This window comes from Saccopteryx bilineata, chromosome 6 (assembly GCF_036850765.1).
Source record: "Saccopteryx bilineata isolate mSacBil1 chromosome 6, mSacBil1_pri_phased_curated, whole genome shotgun sequence".
NCBI classification, from domain to species: Eukaryota; Metazoa; Chordata; class Mammalia; order Chiroptera; family Emballonuridae; genus Saccopteryx; species Saccopteryx bilineata.
The window spans coordinates 11,471,845-11,496,302 of record NC_089495.1 but is presented as its reverse complement, the minus strand read 5'-3'; the positions used below and the strand labels follow the sequence as shown (position 1 = coordinate 11,496,302).

The following is a 24,458-nucleotide window of genomic DNA, read 5'->3' as shown; positions in this document are numbered from 1 at the left end:
GGAAGTGTAACACCATTTATCCCTAAAACACAAAATCAGCCACAAAGATCATCATGTTAAGACCAGGTAGGCCCTGGCTGGTTGGCTCAGTGGTAGAGCATCAGCCTGGCGTGTGGATGTCCTAGGTTGGATTCCCGGCCAGGACACACAAGAGAAGCAACCATCTGCTTCTCCTCCCTTCCCTCTCCTCTCTTTCTCCCTCTTCCCCTCGCGTAGTCATGGCTCAATTGATTCAAGCATGTTGGCCCTGGGTGCTGAGGACGGCTCCACGGAGCCTCCACCTCAGGTATAAAAATAGCTCAGTTGCAAGAAAGGGCCCCAGATGGGCAAAGCATCAGCCCTAGACAGGGGTCGCTGGGTGGATCCCAGTCAGGGAGCATGAGGGAGTCTGTTTCTCTCTCCTCTTCTCACTTAAATAAGAATAATAAAAAAAGATGAAGTAATATTTAATTTTTGGTTTATTTTAGGGTTCTACTCTAGAACACCAACCTTCCTAGTGTTCATTTCCTCCCTCTCAACTCTTTCCAAGTTTCTTTATGGCACTGACCCCAAGATGTCATGTGCATCGCTCCTCCCACGTGAAAATGCCGGAAACTACGAGCTGCCCTGAAATCACTTCCCAATGACAGGACTAGAAATTGGCACGCGTCAGGTGCTGAGGCGAGTTTCCGTTGCAATCACAGCAGTCACCAAACCCTGTCACTGAAGCTAAAGACCGATGAGGTTAAACAGAGCACAGTGCATGCTAAGGACTAGGTACAGAGTAATTATGAGCATGGAACTACTGTCACCGAAGCAGAAGCCTTCAAGGTAAGCTGAAGTCACAGCCTGAGTCAGGGGTCGGGAGCCTATGGCTTGCGAGCCAGATGTGGCTCTTTTGAAGGCTGCATCTGGCTCGCAGACACATCTTTAATAAGAATAATAATAATGTTAAAAATATAAAACATTCTCAGGTATTACAATCCATTCATTTCCTACCGCTCATGTTCGTGGTTGCGGGTGACTGGAGCCAATCACAGCTGTCCTCCAGGACACCAAATTTTTATTGGATAATACTGAACATACATGGGTCGTTGTATGGCTCTCATGGAATTACATTTTAAAATATGTGGTATTTATGGCTCTCTCAGCCAAAAAGTTTCCCGACCCCTGGTCTGAGTGATGTGCGTTGCTACACAATTGGCTTGTTTTAGAACTAAACCCTCACTTCCCACAATAAACCAGTGTGGTAATAAAAAAAAAAAAACATTTTGGTGTGAATAAATGGGACCCTGATTTGTCCTTACCTTCCAGGGTAAGGCTTATGTTGATAAACAGTCTTTTTTCCCCCAAATATGTAAGTAGATCAGAGAAAACGTCTATTTCTTTTTTCAGACTTTTATGGTTTCATTCAAAGATACGTTAATTCTATAACTTCCTTTATTGAAACAGTTTTTGGAGCAGACGCTGAAAAACCCTTGTGGGAAACAGACACTGTGATATTAGATGGTGACTAGAAGTTTTTAAATCTTGCTAAGTTTTGAAGAATTGTTTTAAACATAAGAACAGAGGAATATTAGGATTTGAAGGGATCTTGAAATATCCTTGGCCTAACTCCTTATGATATAGATAAACAAAACCTAAGGTTAAATTACTTACCCAAACTCACACTACTACTATATAGTTCCTTTGTGGGTAACATCATGTATTATAGCATCAATTACTCATTTAATGAGATCTTGAATGGGATAAAGTGCTACAATGTACACAGTGGGTTATTTTTTAAATATCAACAGGTAACAGTTATCATTAATCCATATAATTAAACACCATTTTTGCTTTGGTAACATAATCACATGCCTTCTCCTCATGTGAAGTCAAATAATTCTTCCAAATCACTTTTGATCATCTGTAAGTATGCATGACACCATGGTGACAACTGTGTCACTATTTACTCCTCTACCTGGCAACAAGGCAAGTTTCTGTTTTTAAACGTCAATTAAAAAATACATCCCAATTTCAGAAAGTTAACTACTTTGGACTCCCTAAATTGAAATATCTGCTTTCAAACTTCATACTGCAGACACACATCCTATCTCTAAAGAAAAACAATATAATTATCCAAATTTCACTTGTCAGAATGTGTTATACACACTAGCAGATTTCACCTAGGATGAGGAGTTCAGAACAAGTCAAAGAACTGAGGAAGGAGACAAAAGGGCTCATCTCAAGAAGATAAAAGACGAGTAGCTACTTCAACATCACACATAACATAGCAGTGACAATAAGTCAGGACAATCATTAAGTGGGCTCACAGCCCAACAACGGTGAATCAAAATGCAGTTTAGTAAGTCCGCACAGGAAGTGCAACTCCCTGTGCATTATATAAATAAAGATGTGCTGCCATGTTGAAATTGCTCCAGAGTAAAAGAGAAATGAGCAGCTATTGTGGTTTGGTGGTAAACTAGTTCAATTCATCCATCCATCCATCCATCCATCCACCCACTCACTCATTCAAATGTGCTGATAGTCATTTTAGACCTGTAACCCTTTTGCAGGATGGTGAGAAGGACACACTGAATGATAAGCATGAGGGTGGAGGAGCCTGGCACAGTGAGTCTGTGGGTAAGAGAAACTCCTCACTAGGACTAAGGCAAGTCAGGTGTTAGCGGGAGGGGTGGACATATCCAGTTCCCGACTACTTGACAGCAGCGTCTCATTCATGTTCCGATAGATATTCTCTGCTTCAGGAGAAACTGATTTTGTGAAAAGTCTCAGGTACCAAGGAAAGAAAGCGGAAGGTAACGGAAAGGGGTGGGCCTTTGAAGTCCAACAGGATAAGCATTCTAAGTTTTGGCAGCCCTTGTTGTATGACTTTGGGCTAATCACCTAAGGAGCTTCTCTAGCCTCGATATTCTAACCTGTGAAACTGCTTATAACGCATACCCAAGAGGATGGCTGTAACCATTAACTTTATGTCTGGGACCAGCAGCTACTATGCTTTCTGTTTTTAATCTTAAAATTACATCTTTAACATGCTAGGGGAGTATGAGTAAGCTTTGTAAAGTAACCCTGTGGTCGATTCTTTTCCTAAATTTTATGACCAACCTATTTGTTCCTTACGGAGGTCAAAGGCACAGTCAAGCTGGGAAAGCAGAGCTAGGATCAATCACTGATCACTGGATCTCGGTCGGGAAGGAGGAATTGTTTTTTTATATTGTTTACATCCAATTTGATTGATTTCCTCTTGTTTTAAAAAGCTACGGCTCTAAGTCTGGATTTATAATTACTGGCTTGGTGTTAAAAAGAGATTCCTCAGTATGCAGTTATTGCACGAATGAACTGAAAGGTATTCCGGTTCTCGATGATAACATCTTGAAGCATTCGGCAAAATAATAAGTAACAATAAATTGCATAATTTGACTTTTGCTTTCCTGTTGTGAGCGTGTTCTTCCTCTTGTCCAAATAAACCTCAGTGACTATTACCTCTTAACCAACTGGAACTGTAAATGTAAAAACAATGATGACTCCGTGCAAGTTACAGGAAAACGATGGATAACAGTAGGATGACAGGAAATGAAAGGGACAGCAGGAAGTTAGAATTCTAGCTTTTCCAGCTCCTTCTCATTTTTATGGCAAATTCTTCCGTCTAAACGGGTTATCTCCCCTTGTAGTATTTTATGATACAAACGAGGAAAGTAAACACCCTATTTACATGATATTATAAGAGAAAGTAAAAAAGTAAAATGTCTCGTTTCTATTCCCTCCAATTATCCAATTTGTCTCTCACTACAAGAATTTTTAAATAAGAAAGTAAGGAGCGTTGACTCAAATATGACCCCTTTCAAGTTAGGTGTGATACAGACATAGAAAGCTTCAACCAAAACGTAAGCCAATCATAAAAGACATCAGAAGACAGACTGTTACTAACACAACCATTTTCAGAGTGTCCAATACTTTCTCTTGGGGCATAAACTTTGCCATGATTCTTTTTTTTTTTTTTTTTTTTTTGTATTTTTCTGAAGCTGGAAATGGGGAGAGACAGTCAGACAGACTCCCGCATGCACCTGACCAGGATCCACCCGGCAGGCCCATAAGGGGGCGATGCTCTGCCCCTCCGGGGCGTCACTCTGCCGCTACCAGAGCCACTCTAGCTTCTGGGACAGAGGCCAAGGAGCCATCCCCAGCGCCCGGGCCATCTTTGCTCCAGTGGAGCCTTGGCTGCGGGAGGGGAAGAGAGAGACAGAGAGAAAGGAGGGGGGGTGGAGAAGCAAATGGGTGCTTCTCCTATGTGCCCTGGCCAGGAATCGAACCCGGGTTCCCTGCACGCCAGGCTGACGCTCTACCGCTGAGCCAATCAACCAGGGCCTGCCATGATTCTTTAATACTTCAATCAAGAAACGACAGATTGATTGTGTTATGGTAAATTTAAGTTGGCATGGCGAAGCACAGCGATTATTTTCTCCTCTTAGTCCGGACTCCTTTACGACTCGAATCAGGAATGGGAAGTCGTCCTGCCGCTCTACTGTGCATAAAGAAGCCTCCTCACCTGGCCCAGGTGGCATTTGGTTAAAAGAACCGAAGACAAAGCAGAAGCAATGACTTGGTTGATGGGGCAGAAGCAGGAAGGGGGAGGAACAGCGAGCCCAGGAGCACCAGGCTCGAAGGGAGAGCACTGGTCCTCTGATCTACGTGTTAGTGTCCTCTGAATTGAGACCGGAAATCTCAATGAAGTCTTATTCAACATGCACCTAAAGATGGGATAATAGGCTCAATGAATAAATAATAAAGAATTATTTAAACTTCATTTTCCCTCCTTATGTATAAAATATTCCTAGCCACTAGTGCTTGATAGCTAATCTGAGAACTTCTAATGAGTCTCTTTTCTGAGTAATTTTTCTAGAAAGTAAATTAAGACTATCTTCTCTTTGATCTAAATCACTTTGTATGAAAAGTTCTTTTGTGAACATGGAAGGGTAATCCTGACTCTAATGAATCAGAGAAAAATGAGAAACAGATTAAATGTACTTGGATCATAACTTCCGTGGGTTAGATTTATTATCCAGTTTAGAAAAAAAAAACCGTGCTAAAATTAAAAAAAAAAAAATTACACAGGGGCTGCAATAGTTAGAATACTCCCTTAAAAAGGCATTAAAAGGAACAGCTAATCCTTTAAAAATAAGTGAGTACATTTACATATTTTTGTATTCTTCATTAATTTCTAAAGAAGTGACTATTATGCTCTTAATTATAAGAGTATTTTATGTTAGCGGACCCCCATTTGCTACCCAACCTGTAGGACTTGGCACTGACATCTCTCTCTCTGCTGGAGACTGTAGCCTTCTGCAGCCAACCTGTGGTGACAGTTATCTCTTAATTAAAACTCTCCATGCAAATATAGCGGCATTAAAAAGTGCCGTTGCGAAAGCGCACACAACACACGACCATTTATAACTGAACCATCCTTTTTCATCTACTGTTTTAACACTGACAACTACGGGAGCCGGTGGGAAACTTGCCCTGAGTAAATATCTGCATAGCCAGTTAGTTCTTTCTGCATAAATTAAAGCCTCAGACAGTAGAGATCTTTCTACGGCCAGTGTCACCGCTCTGACGTGAGTCGTGTGGCCCTGCAAGAAGAGATAACGCTTTGAGATAATGTGAAACATTCTACAGAGTATAGGCTCTACTGCCTCCCATAACTGAGGATGAGCCCATGTCACCTTAAACTGTGAAATGTGTTTTCTAAGTTTGAGATCTCAAGGGCTAACGAACTGTCATGACCTATCTGATGCAAATCGGAACTAAAAAACGAAAGCCCCCTTGAACGGGTTTCTGTTCAGTTAATATTTATGTTCAGGAGAACTACATCACTTGGACATATATTTGAACTTAGAGATTTCCTATTATTCCCACGGAAGCTAAGTGCAAAAAAAAAAATTCTATAAAGCTGCAACAGCATGGGAAATCACCTGGTTATCAATTACCATTAGATAAAATAATTAGAACTATGGCCCAAGAGAGAAGGAAAGAGCTGATGTATGAATTTCATGGTACTATAATTATTTTTCTTTTAAGCCATTTTGTTATAAAAATAATAAACCACATACTCTCTACAAGACACAAGCCTATAGTAACTTGTCCCAAACTGATTCATAAAGAAGGAAATTCAATTCTGGGCAAAAAGTTTGTGCTTATTTTGAAATGCCACCATCTGTTGTGCAATAAAAAGCAGGAGGGAAGTGTCACACGGGTGCATACATTTAGCAGGAATAATTAATGCATAACTTTTATGTGTTTGCTTTTTGGAAAAGTTTGTAGGTGAAACAAGCTACCCTCAGCAAAATTCAGAAATATTCCAACTTAGTAATATATATTCTGAAATCAAAACAATAGGAAATGTTTCACCTTGACAATAAAACACCCTCACTACACATGTAAGGTGTTGTGTGTACCCCAGAGGGTTTTATCTGCGGGCAGTGGACACACTCCTGCCGGTGCCAGACTGGACTTCCTACCAGGAAGCATTGTTTCCAGGTGGTCTGTAGCTGGAATAGTGAAATATCATTGATTTTCATATATTGGTTTTGTGTCTTTCCTCCAGCTAAATTCTTATTAGCTCTAGAAAGTTTTTTTGAAAAAGATTTAAGATTTTCTGCTACATAAGGTCAGTCTGCAAGTAAAGTTGTAGTTCTTCCGCTCCTAGCTGAATTGCTGCAATTTCTTCTTCCAAACCGCCTTTTAACAGAATTCTCTCTAAAGCAGTGATTTAATCAATTCTATACACACCTAGTAATTGTCAGCATTAGCACACAAAGTTGACTATAGTCAGCACCCTTGCCCACTGATACTTCTTGAATATAATGTAGAAATAAAAAAGTTTACAATAAACATTTACAATAAATATTGCCATTAGTGGCAATATTCCAGAAATATTGTTTTAATTTTTTTTCCCAAAGAAAATATTCATAAAACTGTGACACTTCACGCCCTGTTATCTTTCTGCATTTAACACTTCCTATACTGTAATACGGCAAGTCCCCTTTTAATTTTCCTTGTGACACTTTTTCTGGACAGGCGCAGTGGTACAGTCCAGACGACACAGATTCTGGAGACAAATGGATTTGGAGTCAGAAAGACAAAAGATTGGGTGTCAGCTCCATCCCTTCACAAACGCAGTATCTCAGGCAAACATTTTAAGCTCTCCTGGGGTTTCTTCCTCTTGCCCTAAAAATGTTTCTTGATATACTAGAACAAGAGGCAGAGGGAAAGAAAAATGGTACTTTAAAAATAACGCAGGAAAAGTACATAAAAAAATATTAACTGTGGTTATTTCTGTGTGGTGGAATGGGAGTTTTGTTTTTTTCTTGTTTTCAAATTCTCCTCCAATGAAAATATATGTGAGCCACACATATAATTTTAACTTTTTAGTATTCACATTTTAAAAATAAGTAAAAAGGAACAGGTAAAATTAATTTTGATAAAATAGGTAATTTAGTCTAATTTATCAAAAAAATCATTTCGGTGTGGAATCAATATACTATAAAAATGATTGATCTATCTTACTCTTTAGGGCACTAGAACGTGAAAATCCAGTGTTTATGTCACACCAAGAGCTCATCCCATTTCAGCCTAGCTCATTCCATGTGCTCCATCGTGAGATACCGGCCTGTGGACCTCACAAGAGAGTTCGATGCACGATTGCCAAGGAAGTCCGGCAAGTTCCAAACCTTTACTGCGTCGCAGTTTTCTCATAAAACCTGTACTGAGGAGAGAAGACTTCCTGTGTAATGTCCGGTACATAGCGGGAACTAAATAAATACAAGGGACTATTCGTTTGTTCTTCTGAATCGCTTTGCAATACACATGGCGTCTCTGATTTTATTCTCTGTGTTAACTCTATTTAGTTTTTTATTGCCGAGTAATAACTGGCCATTTCATCTTCGCTGCAGAAAACAACACATCACTTATCTCCCAGTTTCTGTGGAGCAGGGTGGTCCAGGCATGGGGAACTGGGGTCTCTACTCAGGATCTCACCAGGTTGAAGCCACGGGGTCCGCCAACCTGGGGTTCTGACGTGGAGCTCAGGGTCCCTTCCACGCTCATCTAAGCTGTCGCCAGAATTCAGTCCCTTGCAGCTACAGGACAGGAGCCCGCAGGCCCGGGAGGTCCCCTCTCTGGCGGACAGTTCAAAGCTGCCTGCTTTTTCTCTGCAGGCTTCCCGGACAGCGCCTGCTGCATTTCTGAATTAGGTGCAGCCCACCCAAGAGACTCTCCCCTTGGATGAACGACCAATTTACTGATTAGGGACCATAATTCCATCTGCAAAATCCCTTCGCTTGATAACCTAAGACCATCCATCCCGTTGGCAGACCCCCCTCTCGCACTCGTGGGGAGGGAGGAGCTGACACCAAACGGGAGCACTGCGGATTGAGGCTCCGCCGGCTCGCTCGCCCTCTAGCGAGCTGCCCCGTGTTCTCCGATCATCTCCGCCTGCCCAGCGGATCTCATTCCAACAGGACTTCCACACACTTCCACTGCTAATGGGCACCAGAAACACAGTCCGCGCTCTCTGTCCACCCTCCTTTCTGGACCTACGTCTGTGTGTATGAACTGGAGACTTCCAAGGATTCAGGAACGAAAACGACAAGAAATGGGAGAGAAAGAGGACCCAGGAAAAGGGAGGTTCGGGGCGTTTCCACCGAGCAGAGGCATGCACGGGGCAGCCCGCAGAGGCAGGTGTCTGGTCTGGGCACGCAGGGAGCCCCTGCATTAATATCCACGCAGGTGAACATGTAGTTAGTTGCTCTCAGGAGTTATATACACTTACATTCGTCCTGCGTGCATTTGCAAGATTCCAAATATTCAGGGTTGTGGGGCAGCTGTGTTAGGCTTGCTGGCGGGTTGACCGGCTGCAAGCCCGTGGCCTGATGAGTGTGAGCACGTGGCCGAGTGTGCTCAGCCTGTATAAGGCCGTGGGGGCTTCCCCTGGGCATCGATTCTCCCAGATCGCTCTCCCACCACCGTGAGGTGCGGTTTTCCCTGCTTCCTTGCCCTGACCACGAATAGCAGATTTTCCTTTGTTTATTAGCTCTTTCCCTTTTGTTGTTTGTTTGCTGCCTGTCTTCGTGAGCCTCCAGTAAAAGGGGATGGCCCAATGTTTTGCGGCTCCGCAGTTGCTCTACTGCTCGGCCGGAATCCCATGTGGACCTGCTTGGCCTCGGCCACCGGCGTTACAAGGGTGTGACAGATGTTCGTAGCATATACATAAACTTTGAAAGGACTGAGGTCAGTGTTAATTTCCGGTAAAACAGAGTGTGAAGATTGGCCTGTGAACCTCTTCCCCTAGCTCTGCATTACACTTACTCTCAGTGTAGCACAGAGCCATGTACTCTTCTTCTTCTTCTTTGGTTAAACTGTAACAAACTACAGAAAAGAGGAAAAAGGCTCCATTGGAACTCAATGTTGCTGTGAAGCACTGAGGTTTCCAACAATTTCCAACAACTCTGGAAGCCTTTCCCCTACGTTTAAATTGTGGTTGGAGAGAGAGAAAAAAAATATGGTTTGGGCGGCCTCCAGAAGTTTGTCCAAATTATATTTTTTATACTTTTCTTGGCTGGGTTTGGACATATCTTTGCTTCTGGCTGCGTGTTCAAGTGATGAAAGAAGTTCTTTTAAATATGTATTTTTTTTAATTCCCTCCTCTCTTTTCTTTTAAAAACCTAAGAATCCTTTTACCTGCCTCATATTTTGAAATCCAGTAGGAATTCTGTGTCTTGAAAATCTTTCTCTGATATAAAATGTACTCACTCTTCTAACTCCGTGAGGACGGACTCAGAACAAACTTAGGGAAAACGTGAACCAGGCACATCCAGGTTTCTCCCTGGGATACACATCCACCATACATAGGATTTGTCATCGGCTTACATACCACAGACTCTATGGAGTAATGTCCCAAGAGCCCTGCTAAACTTTTCCATCACTAATACATAATAGGGAAGACGCAGCTACCTCTGCAGGAGTTCAGGATGATTTTGAAAAATGAACCCTAGTGAAAGGTCTCTGGGGTGACCCAGGATGTAGACCAGGGGTCCCCAAACTTTTTACACAGGGGGCCAGTTCACTGTCCCTCAGACCGTTGGAGGGCTGGAGTATAAAAAAAACTATGAACAAATCCCTATGCACACTGCACATATCTTATTTTTAAGTAAAAAAACAAAATGGGAACATATACAATATTTAAAATAAAGAACAAGTAAATTTAAATCAACAAACCGACCGGTATTTCAATGGGAACTATGCTCCTCTCACTGACCAGCAATGAAAGAGGTGCCCCTTCCGGAAGTGTGGCAGGGGCCAGATAAATGGCCTCAGGGGGCCGCATGTGGCCCGCGGGCCGTAGTTTGGGGACCCCTGATGTAGACAGAGGAGTAGGAAAGCACCCTGGAGCTTGCTTGTTTTAAGCAAACCTATCTGTAGTCTTTGGGTAAATCGGATCATGATCGGCATAATACCACCGCCCTTGAATTTATTAATTAACTTATTATTTCTTTAGTTGTTCAATCTGTTTGTATATTTCCACAGTCGTTAACTTATTGAGAAACAATCATAATCCTAGAAGATGGGAGTGTACAGTTATTTCCAGCCCCATTTGACGATGACATCGACTGGTTCATGAGGGGGTACAGGGTAGTGGTCCCTGACTCTGAATCAAAGGTCGCTTCCTGCAAAAACCACGCGACTTCACCATGCCTCCCTGCCCACCAGATCGGGGCTGGGGGGGAGGGGGACGTTTAGCCAACATTCTGTCCAGGATTGCAGCTGACCAAAGGGACATTTAAGTTTGTGGTGAACAGACAGTCATGCTGGACTTCTGCATCAACGCATTTTTCTCCATGAGTCAACAACGAACGTTCTGCTCCAGCTGTGTGTGAAATCATCAGCATTTTTTGTTTGAAACGTGAAGAGTTTATATAGTATGTCCTAGTTAAACAGTTTAACCAGTATTAGAGTAGACATTTACTGTGACACAGACAAGATCCCAAACTTAGAGAACTGTAAATAACTTGACAGTAGTAATTTACCGTTCCGACTTGATATCTGATTCTAAATCATCCAAAGCCTGTATTAAAATATGTATTTCAGAAAGCCTACTCAATCACCATTAAACTTCACTCCTGTGCTTAACAAACCTTACATTCATTAAGTCTCTACAAACCAATTTACTAAGGAATTATATAATAGTTAATAAAATACACACACATATTCAATTTATATGAACTTAACGAGATTCTTTTTTCATCTTAATCTATTGCCCTTCCTATTATATGATTCTTGCTATTAGTTTCTAGGTTGCCCATTTCTAAGCTAAATAATTCAATGATTATAAAATTGTTGTTTTCTACCTATTGGTCATTCTCATCTATTTCCTCTAAAACTCTCTGAATTCCCCTTTCAAGAAAATTCAACACTTATTCAGCCCTTAACATGTATCCTTGGCAAACAAACCAGTCTGTTTCAAGAATTACACTTAAATCTTTCCTCTCCTAGTTATCATCCATATAATATAATTAACATACCATACCATAACCTAACATGACATATAACATAAAATAAATCCTTTTAAGACCAAACTCTCTGAATGAGAAGTCTAACTTTGCCTCCTCTTCTTTGCCTCCCATTCATTCTTTTCCCCTACTACAACCTACTTCCCCAGAACACTCCATGGAAACTGCTCTCAGGAACCCCCAGAGATGTCTTTGGTTACAAATCGTCCTATGATTCTTCATGTTATTTGGTATCCTCAGCACTTGCTTCTCCTATTCGTTCCCTCCTCGAAGGGCTCTCCTCTCTTACTCTCAGCATTCCTGACTGATCCCAGGGCTTACTACTCTTTCCCATTTTCTTTTGCTGCCTCCTCTTCCTGTCAGCTGGAACATTTTTAAATGTTGGTATTTTATACAGCCATAGTCCGGGAAACTCTTCTTGCTCCCCAAATTGGTCCTTAGAAAACATCCCACAGCTGGCACTAACATCTGCGTACGTATGACTTCCAAACCTCTTCGTGTCTAAGTTTCTTTTACGCTCCAGACGACTGTTTTCCAAAGAACAGGTTGTGACCGTGTAGTAGTTCATGACTTTAGTGGCTTATAGCCACCTTTAAAAGTGACACAAAATGGATGGGACAGACAGAAACGATCAGAGTATCATGCAAAGACCGGTGTACTGTTTTGTGGGATTGTATGTTTGTATAGGGTCAGATGCAAAACACATCAGATACTGTGCGTCATGCTCATGAAAGATTCAAAACCACTGCGAAGGAGAAGGATTTATCGCTGCATGCTGGGTATTTATCATGGATGTCTTCTGGTCGCCTAAACTCTACAAGTTCCAAACCAAATTCATTCTTTGTCCTGCAAAGCCCCTTCTCCTACTTGATCACTTCTCAAGGTTAATACCCTCCAGCCAGAAATCTGTCGGTAATCACCAGCCCTGTGTCCTTATTCCTCAATCCTGCCACCATCAAAACCTGTAGTTCCGACTCCTGCACGCCTCCCTACCGTCCTCTCTATCCTCACGTTCCCTGCTTCCATTTAGGCCTACACATCTTGTTCTAAAACACAGGAATTCTAACCGGAAATTTAGGTGTGAGGTATAGCAAGAATGACAGAGCAGCAATGGATTATAATTGGAAGGACAGTTTGTTCATCATGGTTCCCAAGAGGCTGGGGGCGGGGGGAGGCTGCCACACCCCGCAGGGCCACGTGGGAAGCACCAGGGTCAGCCAGCAGGCAGAGGGACCTGGGGACCCCGGGAGAGAGTCTCCGGAAAGGAATGAAGGAGGTGGGTAAGTGGGCTTAGGGTTGTCCGGTGTCCATGATCTCTGCAGGCTCTGGGGCACGGGGCTGCCCTCCATTCTCAGGTGTTTGGCCTGAGGTGATTGCAGGCCCTTGGATAATAGCCTCGAGTGTGAGAGCCTGCTGAAAAAGGCCCTGGGGGTCAGGGTTCTGAACTGGGTGGTTTGCATCTGACGAACAGGAGCCTGGGCCGTACTGATATACCTCTAGGAACTGGCCAACCCTGGGAGGGGCAGGACCTCTCAGGGAAGCAAGAATACGGAAGATAAGAGACACAGCTGATTGACATTTGCCACCATCACCTGTGTTACTGCAATGCTGACCTCCCTATTACCACACTGACTTACTACAAACTATCTTCAAAGGCCAGAGCCAGTCACAGGTATGTGTATAAACCTTACTTGATCCCTGGCCCCTGTACCTAAGGAATGAAATCCAAAGTCTTTTTCCCAATCCAAGATCCTTTAATCTAGTCCCTAAATTCTTTTCTAGCCTCTTCTCCCATTTTGCCCTAACACACACACACACACACACACACACACACACACACACAAACACACACAAAACCCCCCCCCACAAAAACAGTAAAAAGAAAAAGTAAATTCTATAATTCTATCACGAACGTATCAGACTGTTTTCAATATCCTATGTATGTTCCCTTCTCCATCTTTCTTAAGTGTAAATTTAATTTTTCCTTATGTTTAATAAAGACATACCTACAATTTTGTGTTTCAGTTAGTTATTCACAGTCCTAATATAGTTTGTGTTGTTTAACCTTATTTTTTAATTTATTTAGTATGTGTTGTGTTATAATGGATATAACATTATATTAGTTTCAGGTGTACAATGTAATGCCTCAGAACTTGCAAACTGAGCACACAGTAAGTCCAGTTAACATCCATTCTCTCACGTAGTTGTAATTATTTTTCCCTCGGGATGAGAACTCTCCAGGTCTACTCTTCTAGCTACTTTCAAATATTTAGTAAAGCTTTATTCACTATAGTCACCACGAATTATTTACCTTTTAATAGCAGGAAAACTTTGCAGCCAGTGGGTCTACCATACTTGACTGAATTGCTCAGTTAGATAACGTAGAGACTGTTTTTGTAATCCTATCCTCATCTGTCACTTCTTCTTTAGCTTGGATTACTCATAAATAATGCTAAATGTTAAGCCAGGGCCAAATGGAATAGCTATAAGTAGAGCTTTCGATGCAAAACACTTTCTAAAAGGATATCACCTTCTGTTCCATCAGAAATTCATTCACTAGGCACGGACACATCCTACGTGCTGAAACCGTGCTAGCTCAGACGCATGGGGCTAGCTACTTACTATGACGGGATTCCTCTGTGAGCCACAAGAAGTAGTGCATTTCCACAGTTAGTCCAACAATGTCCAGCTCTCGTCAAGGGCGGGGTTATTTCACTTTACAGATTTGGAACAGACACTCGCAGACATGAAATCACGTGCTCAACTAAACAGAGTCAGGTCATGGGCGAGGTGACAACTCTCTTGAGGCCACCCCCCAATATGCTCATATTTTCCGAGTTTTATTTTTCTTTTTATAAGGTAATAACCGTGTATGTGCTCTTTCCCATATGCAAGGAAATAACCTGATTTTTTTTTTAGAAGTCTCAAAAATAACGAAGGCTACTACGACCTCATCGGACATTCAAATATCCTCTGGCGCTCCAGATGGTGATACCTGATCACTTCCGTTTGTGTTAGCGAGTAACGTGCGCTGGCTGGAACAGAGAAACTCCGAATCTCTGTGGGATAATGTAGCAAAGGTTTTCCTTTCTCATTCTAATATCAGCCTGAGGTTGGTGTTGAGTGGGGTGGCCGTCCCCGTGATGCCCCTAGAGACCTGGGCCCCTTCCATCCTGTGACTATTCTCTTCCCTTCCTCTCTGAGGTCTTGTGCTTTTAGAGAGTCAATACAAAAATGGACCTCAGGCAAGTCAAACTCTTGCTCCGGAACATCACCTCTGCCCACGCTCCATGTAGGGAACCAGCCACATGTCCAGACACAATGGGGTAGAGGAATGCTGGGAAATGTAGTCTTGCCCAGGAGGACCTCGCCCCTCAAGGTCTCTTGCTGTCAGCACAGCCCTGGGCGACAGTCCGGATTAAGGGCTACGTTTTCGGCCTACCCAGCGAGAACGCGCAGGGCCAGTGTGGGCCCACGGAAACTGTCTCTCCTCACCAGGATCTGAGGCGGCTCACAAGAAGACAGACTAGGTAAGGGAACGTCAAACTCAGAAGTTGTTGCAAAAGAGAATCATTATCACGAAGAAGACGGTGCCGTAGGGAAAGGTGATGAGCTGAAACGAGCATGGAAGGCTCTCGGCAATTACTCAAGATTGACCTATAACTCAGCCCTTTTAAGAGCAAACAGAAAATCGTCGTGACTTTTCAGACTCACATTAACCATGAGTTAAATATGATTAAATGCTAAATTGATGCTACACACAGTATATGCCAGAGGATTCAAGAGCAGAGGATTATCAAGGAGAACTAGAATAATCAGAAAATTAACCAAATCCTTGAGGCTGATCCTTAAAGGATAATGAGCATTTCAGAATTGAAGGTTAGAGTGTGATAGGTGTTTTCGGCAAGAGAGACATGACATAATCATATTGGGCAAGGGTCGAGCGGAAGCAAAAGGGGTCATCTTCAGAGTAAAGGAAGTAAGTTTGGAGAGGGAGAGTGGCAATAGATCAAGCAAGGCTTGGACCAAGGGAAATATTTAGTATCGACAAAAAAGAAAAAAAGGCACTTTGGTAATGTTCTCATCAAGACAGTGATTGATAAAGTGATATTTAAGGTAGATTAATATGACCTCTTTGAGGAAAAAACACACAAAAATAAACATACTAGATGGATTGGAGTATGGTGGTGGCAATAAGCTAGAAATTAAAAGATGGCCAGGAGTGATAATTTGAGGAAAGTTTTATAGGATTAGGAAAAAACACCAGTAAGATCTTAACCGGCACATTTGTATTTTTGTGTCAGATACTTTTCTGTCTGCTGGTTCTGAAATGATCTTAGATCTGATGTACAATCTATGTTTCTTTATCTCCCTAAGTTAGTAGGCATTTTATTTCCCATTCCCTCATTAAGTTAAATTTTATTCTTTGTTTTTTAGATATGGCATTTCTTCCAGAGAGTTTACTCAATTCTCTGACAACAGTTCCTAAAATGAATTATACATGCGGAAAAAAAAAATTGCATGTAGTATTTTTCTCAAGGTATCTTAGAAAACAGGAATAATTATTTACAAGTGTGGTTTGCACATTATTATAACAGGAGCATCTCACAAATGTACAAGATCGTGAAGAACGATCAGTGCTCATCAGATAATTATATTCAGTTACTCTTGCTAAAGAAGGCAAAGCAGCTTACAACAGGCCTTGGACCTCACACAAGAACCTGTAACCAGAGATGACAAACTAAAAAGGTAGAACCATCAGCACAGAGTAAAACACCTGTGAGAAGTCCGTGACTGTTCCCTGATCCTTGTGTCTGGCCCACTGTCAGCAAAAGGCAATTTCCAGAAAATTCAGTGAGAGATGACATTTGTCCTGAGCTGCAGGGTGGGGAGCTCCATGCTTCACTAAAACAGAAAGAATCCCTGCTAGATTGGCACTGTCGTTTTCATCCATGTGCACCAGAGTGAATATGGTAAATAACTGATAATTCTGTCCAATTTAGTCACATCACAATTTACATGTGCAGCAGAAGCCAACATTAGGGAATTAACAATAAATAATTATTGACTCTTACTTCACACTGCCACACTTTTACAAGCAAAAGAAAATTTACTAGACGTTGATGTCTCATTATAGCTGGCATGTAATTTATTTCTCTGTTGGAGTGGAGTTTATCAACTGTTTCTGTCCATGCAGAGAAAATGTTCCCACCTAAGAAACCAATACAAAAACACAGGTAGGAAGCTGGAAAGCTTAATTGAAAGTCTAAGTTGGGTTGTCAGTTTGATGCAAAGAAAAGAAAAAAAAAGAATGTTGTTTTACCATTTCTTATTCACCTGCACAAAATCTGACACTTACTTGTATACCGATAGGCAAACAGTACATCAATATCAAGGATATCAGAACAGACTAATATACAATGTGTTAGGTGAAAAGGATCACATTATATTATTTATGATTCAGCTGGGTGATATCTGAAAGTAAACTATACTGATTAGCTATAAAAACAAAGAATTCATGAACTTCAAATAATAACAATGATCATTTTTACCAAATAGTTGTTCAGTAGTTGTAGACAGCAGGTCCGAGTTCAGGTTGCTCAGCTTAATCTAGGAATATCATATTATTGGTGCCAACCCACCAAATTTCATTTATACCACCAAACACACAATGGAGCCAACCCTTGGAGGAAACATTATTTTAATGAAAGATGCATACTACTTTGAAAATCACAAATGAAAGAAGTCATCCTGGCCTGACCTGTGGTGGCTCAGTGGATAAAGCGTCGACCTGGAAATGCTGAGGTCGCCGGTTCGAAACCCTGGGCTTGCCTGGTCAAGGCACATATGGGAGTTGATGCTTCCAGCTCCTCCCCCTTCTCTCTCTCTGTCTCTCCTCTCTCTCTCTCTCTGTCTCTCCCTCTCCTCTCTAAAATGAATAAATAAAAAAAAAAATTTAAAAAAAAAAAATTAAAAAAAAAAAAATTAAAAAAAAAAAAAAAAAAGAAGTCATCCCTTGGGAATATCTGGAACCAAAGTCCATGGAACACACTCTACAAAATATTCCTAACTAAGAAAACACAAGCTAGCGTTCTTCGAAGTCCAGCAACAACGATGACGGACTACTGCACATTTACTGTGAGCCACTGTCGCGATCACGCGAGTTCTCACCCTCACCATCACTCAGTGAGGTAAGCGGTATTGATCCTCATTTTACACAGAGCAAACTGAGGCTTCGTGAGGTTCAACAACTGCTTCAGAGCATCCAGGGATGTCGCGACAGAACCAGGATTCCAACACGAAACTCTGGTCTGGAGCCTGCGGTATTAACCACTCGGTGGACAGGCTCCGTCTGCACCAGGACCCATGAGCGCCCAAGTCTGTAAGACCAAACTGGGATTGGAGACACAAATCACACTCACTACTTAAGTATGTGAAGTCCCCCGTGGACAACATGTAAAAGTTAACACGAAGACATCACTGTTAAAGCATTCTGCTTCCGAGAGATACTTCCCACATTTCTATTTGCCATAATCTGTGATAGGGAAAGACAATACCGATGGAGATGACATTTAAAGAAGTGGGTTTCGAAGCACTCTTATTTCAAAAGTGTCAACTTCCCAGCTGCTTAATTAAATGTTTTGCAGCGTCTCCTTCCCAAAATCGAAAGCTTATAATAAAACCTGTGCTTCTAAAACTTCACCCATCTGAAGTAACCATACTGGTAATACACTGTGTTCTCCTGTCTACGGAGAAAAATTCTTTTTTCACATCATGCTTTAACAGCTCTCTGGGCAAGACTGAATTAAGAAAACCCAATGCTGACACACCGATTTACAGAAAAAATCTGATTAAATAGCCTATGAAAGAATGACCCCTAAAAAAAAAAATGAAACCAAAGAGTTGATTCCATCTAAAATATTTAAGTCCCAGAAACTGATTTTTGAAAACATATGACAACAAGTTTCTAGAATACAAAAGAGGCACAAGGGCACAAGAACTTGGATGAGAAAAAATAAAACAGAAGATAGCAAAGCCAACCGGTTCTCCGAGATCTCGAGACTCAATGTCACATACACTAACTTCAATTTTTAGACAGAATGACAGAAAAAAGACAAAAGAAAAAATTCACAGTCTTTATATTCTGAATAAGTCAGTCTTTATTAATCTAATTTTAGTGTGCTTTTTTCTTTTTTTTTTTTTTTCTTAGAGATAACCTAAAAACTTAACACAGATGGAGATTAGCTTTTCAATTTCAGATGTTGATGCCACGGCGTCTCTTAGGACCGTGACCTACTTCGGAGCTCTACTTTCTGCAACATGCCACCTGACTTCAAAGGACGTTTCACGGATCGTGAGTATGACAGATAAAGATGTCCCCTAGTATTTGCCTCTGAAGATTAAACACAGATAACCTAACAGCCCATATTCACTACTAGCAGAATAATAACCGCCAGCCACCAGGAAGGCAGGAAGAACCACAGAACTGATTACTGTCGAGCAGGTGAGGAAACTGAGCCCGGTGACTGGGAGCTCGTCCTTGGATGGTCTGGTACCAGCTCCGAGCGCACTGCCTCCATCCCCCTTAAACTGGGACCCTTCTTTGACGTTAATCTTTGATGTACAAAGCTATTAGTTCATGGAAGAAAACCTACTTTGTAAATTCACTTGGAGGACATGTACTTATGTTATGTTTCAACCAGAATTTAAAATGTTTGAGGCCAGGCAGTCAGCTTTCGATTATTCTTCATTTTAGCACAGTGTGTAAGGCAGAGATGTATACATACACACACATATGTAGAGACACACATAAAATAAATAAAAATATAGAAATACAGAAACATAAAAATAAAAAAATGACAGAGATGTATAAATACACACACACACACACACGCACCAGACACACCTTGTTAAATACTAAGGAAGGCAGACAGAAACAGCCTAACACTTTTAAAGCACCCACCGTGTGCCAGGCCATTGCTTAAAACTCTTGACTCTTAAAAACGTCTTGGTTCCACTAATTAATATTTAATTAACTCCGTTATTTAGATGTTATCGCACGCATTTTGCAGATGGGGAAAATCTAGCTCAAGATGAAGACGCGATTAAACCTCAGGTTTTCTGATTCCCAAACATGCATTCCTCCGACCGTATCATATTATCTCTAAATACTGAAAACATTTCAAAGGTAGCAGGCGTCTGTAAACAAAAACAGAACAACCGAGGGGCCCTAAACGCTTATCAACCTCAATTCAGGGCCAGTCACGCTGGAGCGGAGCTCACGCTCACTGTGAGACAACGTCCCGCTAATGCTCCACCGGGCTTTCTCCTTGACTCTGTCTTCCGAGGTCCTAGGGGTGAATCTCTGTCCCTCCCAGACCAGCGCTACTGCATTTACCTCCAGTGGCAGTCATCACAGGTCCCCCTCCATTTATAAAATTCTGGGGGTTTTACTATGCGAGGCACCGTCGTTTGCGTTCATGTCATAGTCAGTGCCTGCTTCTCCTGAGAGAAACGTAATGCTTTCGTTTTCACAGGAAGAAACCTGAGCCCTGTCTCCTTCCACCTCGCTCTGCCAGGCGTGTTTCAGGGCACGCGGGTGACAAGGCCAACAAAGGAATGATTTATGTAGAGCCAGCGATAATGTCACAGGGAAACGGAAGTGAGATTTGGTGTAGAAAAATGAGAGCAGAAGACGTTATAAGAAGAGCAGCAATAAAGAGATTAAAAAAAAAGCTAACGTAATGATGTAGACATTTAAATAAGTGTTTTCCTTTCAAAGTGAGCTCTTTGGAATGCTATCGGGCAGCCTGGAGATTTATATCACACAATTTTATGTCTGAGCTGGATTTTCATCTTTGCAGAATGGGTTTTATCTTTTTCGAAATAAACACACAGTACCGGAGTAAAGAAAATGCTAGAGACTGTCGATGCTCGTACTGTGTTAACACTGCTTAACTGGTGCTCGGAGGCTGGTACGTAAGAACAAGACTTTAAACATGTGGCCTGTAAGCTCACTGTATAAGTTATTCCACGGGAGGAGTTTCAAAATATGTTGGTCAATACTGAAGACACTGATAAAAGTTTATGGCTCCCCTGACATCAACAAATAAGTGGCATGATGTTATATATCATATAAAAACAAAACAAAACTGAAAACAAGTTTCATCAATCCCACCTATGAACAAGAGCAGCAAGATCACCGTGCTGATTTGGAAAAGAATCCGTGAGAGCGTGACACCCAGTTATCTGCTGTCCGGTGAGCAGGCTCGGGACATTCCAGGCCGTGCGGACAGAAAACCGGGCAAGCCTGGTTCCCTGAAACACAAGCTGGGGCACAATGGCTCCCTGGCGGGCCTGGGCTGCAGCGGCCAGGCGGGCCAGCCCACAGCCAGGAGCGGTGAAGGTGCTTTCTGCATTTGGATAGTTAAAAGTCAAGCCAAAAACGCAAACAGTCCTTTGAATACAAGTTTAAAATGTTACATGTATTCAGAATAAACATTCTTAATAGCACCTAAGCCTCTTCATTCACTCCCGCACAGGAATTAATTCACTTGCAAGTGGGGCGACTATACTGTCACTAAGGACATCCAAGGATCAGCCATTCTCAGGGGATGGCATCGCCAACCAAAACATATCTTGTCACAGTTACTACATTAAGCGATTTATTTACTCTAGCATTTAGAGAGGATCTGACTCTGTATCCTTTACTTTGGGGGGGAAAAAAAATCCCAACCAAATCTGTAGCGGGCAGTTTGTACAAAAGCCAGCAATTTCATCAAGAGCCTTTTCTTTATTTAATAAATATTTATGTAGTCTGATTTCTCATGGCCTATTTGATAAAAATGTATTTATCTTCTCTCACACTGCAGAACTTTTAAAATAACAGTGAAGGTATTAATCACAGAGGCAGAGAAAATGGAAGCAGATACCCACAGTGGGTGAGTGGATTGCAGCAAACAGCTGCACAAGAATCAACCTGAGATGTGGAGAGGCTGAGAATGATGGGGGTGTGGTCCCAGGGGGACAAGGAAGAGGACCAGGAGGGGACCAGGAAGGGGGCCAGGAGGGGACCAGGAAGGGGACTGGGGAGGGGAAGTGGGGATCATAAGATACTCCCAATAATTGCAAGCACTTCCTGCAGGCCAGGTGCTGTTTCCTGCACTGAGTCAAGTAGGGTAAGCAAAACATGAAACTTCTGCCTTCATGGAGCTTAGAGACGCTCTAGCCGGGAGAGGCAGTCAGGTGAAAAAATACACAGCTAAATTATATAACACGGTGGGTGACAGGAAGCTCTACAGTGAAAAGTAAACCAGGGAAGCAAAAGAGGAAGTAAGCAAGTAATAAGGCTTCAGGCCTGACCAGGCGGTGGCACAGTGGATAGAGCATCAGCCTAGGACACTGAGGATCCAGGTTCGAAACCCCAAGGTCTCCGGGTTGAGCATGGGGTCACCTGGTTTGAGCAAGGCTCACCAGCTTGGACCCAAGGTCGCTGGCTTGAGCAAGGGGTCACTGGCTCTGTGGTAGCCCCCCTGGTCAAGGCACATATGAGAAAGCAATCACTGAACACCTAAGGTGCCCCAACGAAGAACTGATGCTTCTCACCTCTCTCCCTTCCTGTCTTTCTGTCCCTATTTGTCCCTCTCTCTGTTTCTGTCACAAAATAATAATAATAATAATAATAATAATAATAATATGGCAGGACGGCGGAGCTGGAGAAGACATCACAGAGAGGGTATCTGCACAAAGGCGTGCACGAAGCCAGACAGCGAGTCCTGAGGTAAGAGGAGCGCAGCAGGTTGAATTCCTTGTTCACCATTATTCTTTCCCTGGCTTGCCTCAGCACATTCCCCTGGTGTGTTGATTTTGGGTCTGGCTGGGTGACTTGCTTTGACCTATGGAATAGGGGCTCAGGGGAAGTGTGTCACATCCAAGTCGATGCTTTAAATGCACTCCCGAAGCTTGGCTCTGCCTGCCCATTCCGTTTTTTGTCCTCCATCGCAAACCATGACCCAACACACATCAGCCGGATCTTAATAAATGGAGATGGGCGGGGCTGAGCCCAGCCAATCCCGGGAGAGCCTCGCCAACCCAGACCTTCAAGAAATATACACATCCATGCGATTCTGGGATTGTTAGTTGGGGCAGATGTAACAACAGGCAATGCCAAGGGCCTGGGGCAGGAGTATGCCTAACCTCTGTAAGACAGCTACACGCTTGAAGAGGAAAATGGGAGCAGCAGGGCCTGACCCGGAATCCACTGAGGCCATGAGAAAAAGTTACTTCCGTCCTTGTCACCCCGGAGGAGCTAAAGACTGGGAGGTCCCAGGTAAGGCAAATGCCAGAGGGAAGGCTTGGAACGGAACTCTGGGAAACAGGCTGCATGGAAAGAACCCCCACGGCCGTTCTCCACAGCTCCACCCTAAGTCGGCAGCTGCAGGCCCATTCTCCGCACAAGGAGCACGGGGCCACGTCGTGGAGGCAGAGGGCAAATGGAGTTAAAACGCAGATGGACTGCAGCTCTAAAGACTTGATGGGTCTCTGCACAGCAACACGGACAGCCCGGTTGCTCCGACGAGAGAGCAGAAGATTCTTTTAAGGAGAAATACACCAGCTTTAGTTAAAAGAGGTTCACATGGACATATGCAAAAATGGGGGTAGGAGAAGGTGACTCCCACCCCATCATAAAACAGACAAGCCCCCCAGTTCCACCCTCCAACCCCGCTGCCCCAGTCCGTTTGCACTGCTGTGTCAAACACGCCGCAGACTGGGCGGCTTGAACAACAGAAACTGGTTTCTCAGTCCTGGGAGATGGAAATCCAAGGTCGAGGTGCTGGCGGTCCGTGTTTGCTGGGAGTGCACTTCTGGGCCGGTGCTCCCCCACGGAGAAGAGCAGAGCGAGATCCCACTGCTCCTCTCATTATAAGGGCACTAACCCCACCCGGGAGGCCCCAGCCACAAGGCCAAATCTAATCCTAATTCCCTCCGAGACGCCCCACCTCCAAATATCAGCAGATTGGGGGTTAAGATGTCAACAAATGAGTTTTGAGGGGACACAAATATTTAGTCCATAACACTATGTCCACAGAGCTTCCAATGAGCCTTTAGTATAAAACACGTATAAATAACCAAGGGTCAGCTTTAAAACTCCTAGTGTGAACAGAAGAGACTAACATAGACGAACAATGTAGGGAACAGAAGAATTAAAATGAACCAGCAAAATTTTAACCCTTTGAGTAGTGAGTTTTTTTCATGCTCGCTGACCTCTGGGAGTGAGGTTTTTTTTTCTTTTTCAAAAAATAAAATTAGTTCCAGTTATAGTTTTATTAACTTAAAATCATGTTTGTTTGATAATCAATTTATGGAAACAAGAAGAACATACATTTGCCTTTTTTTTAATGTTGCCTTGCACATTTTTAAAATAAGTTGATCGTACTCTGGATGGTCAGGAGGCACGAGGATGTACACGAATGTTCGTACTACTCACAGGGTTATTAAACATTCAGAGAGGTAAGAAGAAACTATGCCCAAATATAAAAAATCAGCATGTTCATGGTAAGTCATAAAAAACAACAAAACAACAAAAGAGCCCCTTGGAAATCAAAGCAATTATGTCAAAATAAAAGAAATGTCAATAGAAGAATAGAAGGAAAGCTGAGAAATTTCTGAGACAGTAGAACAATGACAACAACAACAACAAAACCTGACAGAGAGAAAATGTGAAGAAGAAGAAAACTTCAGCAAGAACAAAGGGGGTTCAGCAGCCAGCGTACAGGAGGTCTAAGAAGAAAAAACTGTGAAAAGGAAAGTAGGACACGATCAAATTCCCTAAGTCGAAATTCTACCATAACAGAGAACATGAGTCTCCACCGAAAGGAAACAAGAAATAACCAGCATAACGAACAAAGCACA

General features: G+C 42.6%; 1 protein-coding gene across 8 annotated transcripts in view; it reads right to left on the bottom strand.

Moving 5' to 3' along the window:
* Window positions 1-24,458, bottom strand: part of TENM3 (teneurin transmembrane protein 3) — a 621,635-nt gene that overhangs the window by 254,601 nt on the left and 342,576 nt on the right. The window contains exon 1 of one of the 8 annotated variants that reach the window (XM_066237379.1): window positions 19,945-19,974. The exons of the other annotated variants lie outside the window; for them this stretch is intronic. Coding sequence (XP_066093476.1) covers window positions 19,945-19,960 — 16 coding nt within the window. The 5' untranslated portion in view covers window positions 19,961-19,974. Of the gene's footprint in view, window positions 1-19,944; window positions 19,975-24,458 lie in introns of those variants that run through there. 8 annotated transcript variants of the gene reach the window in all.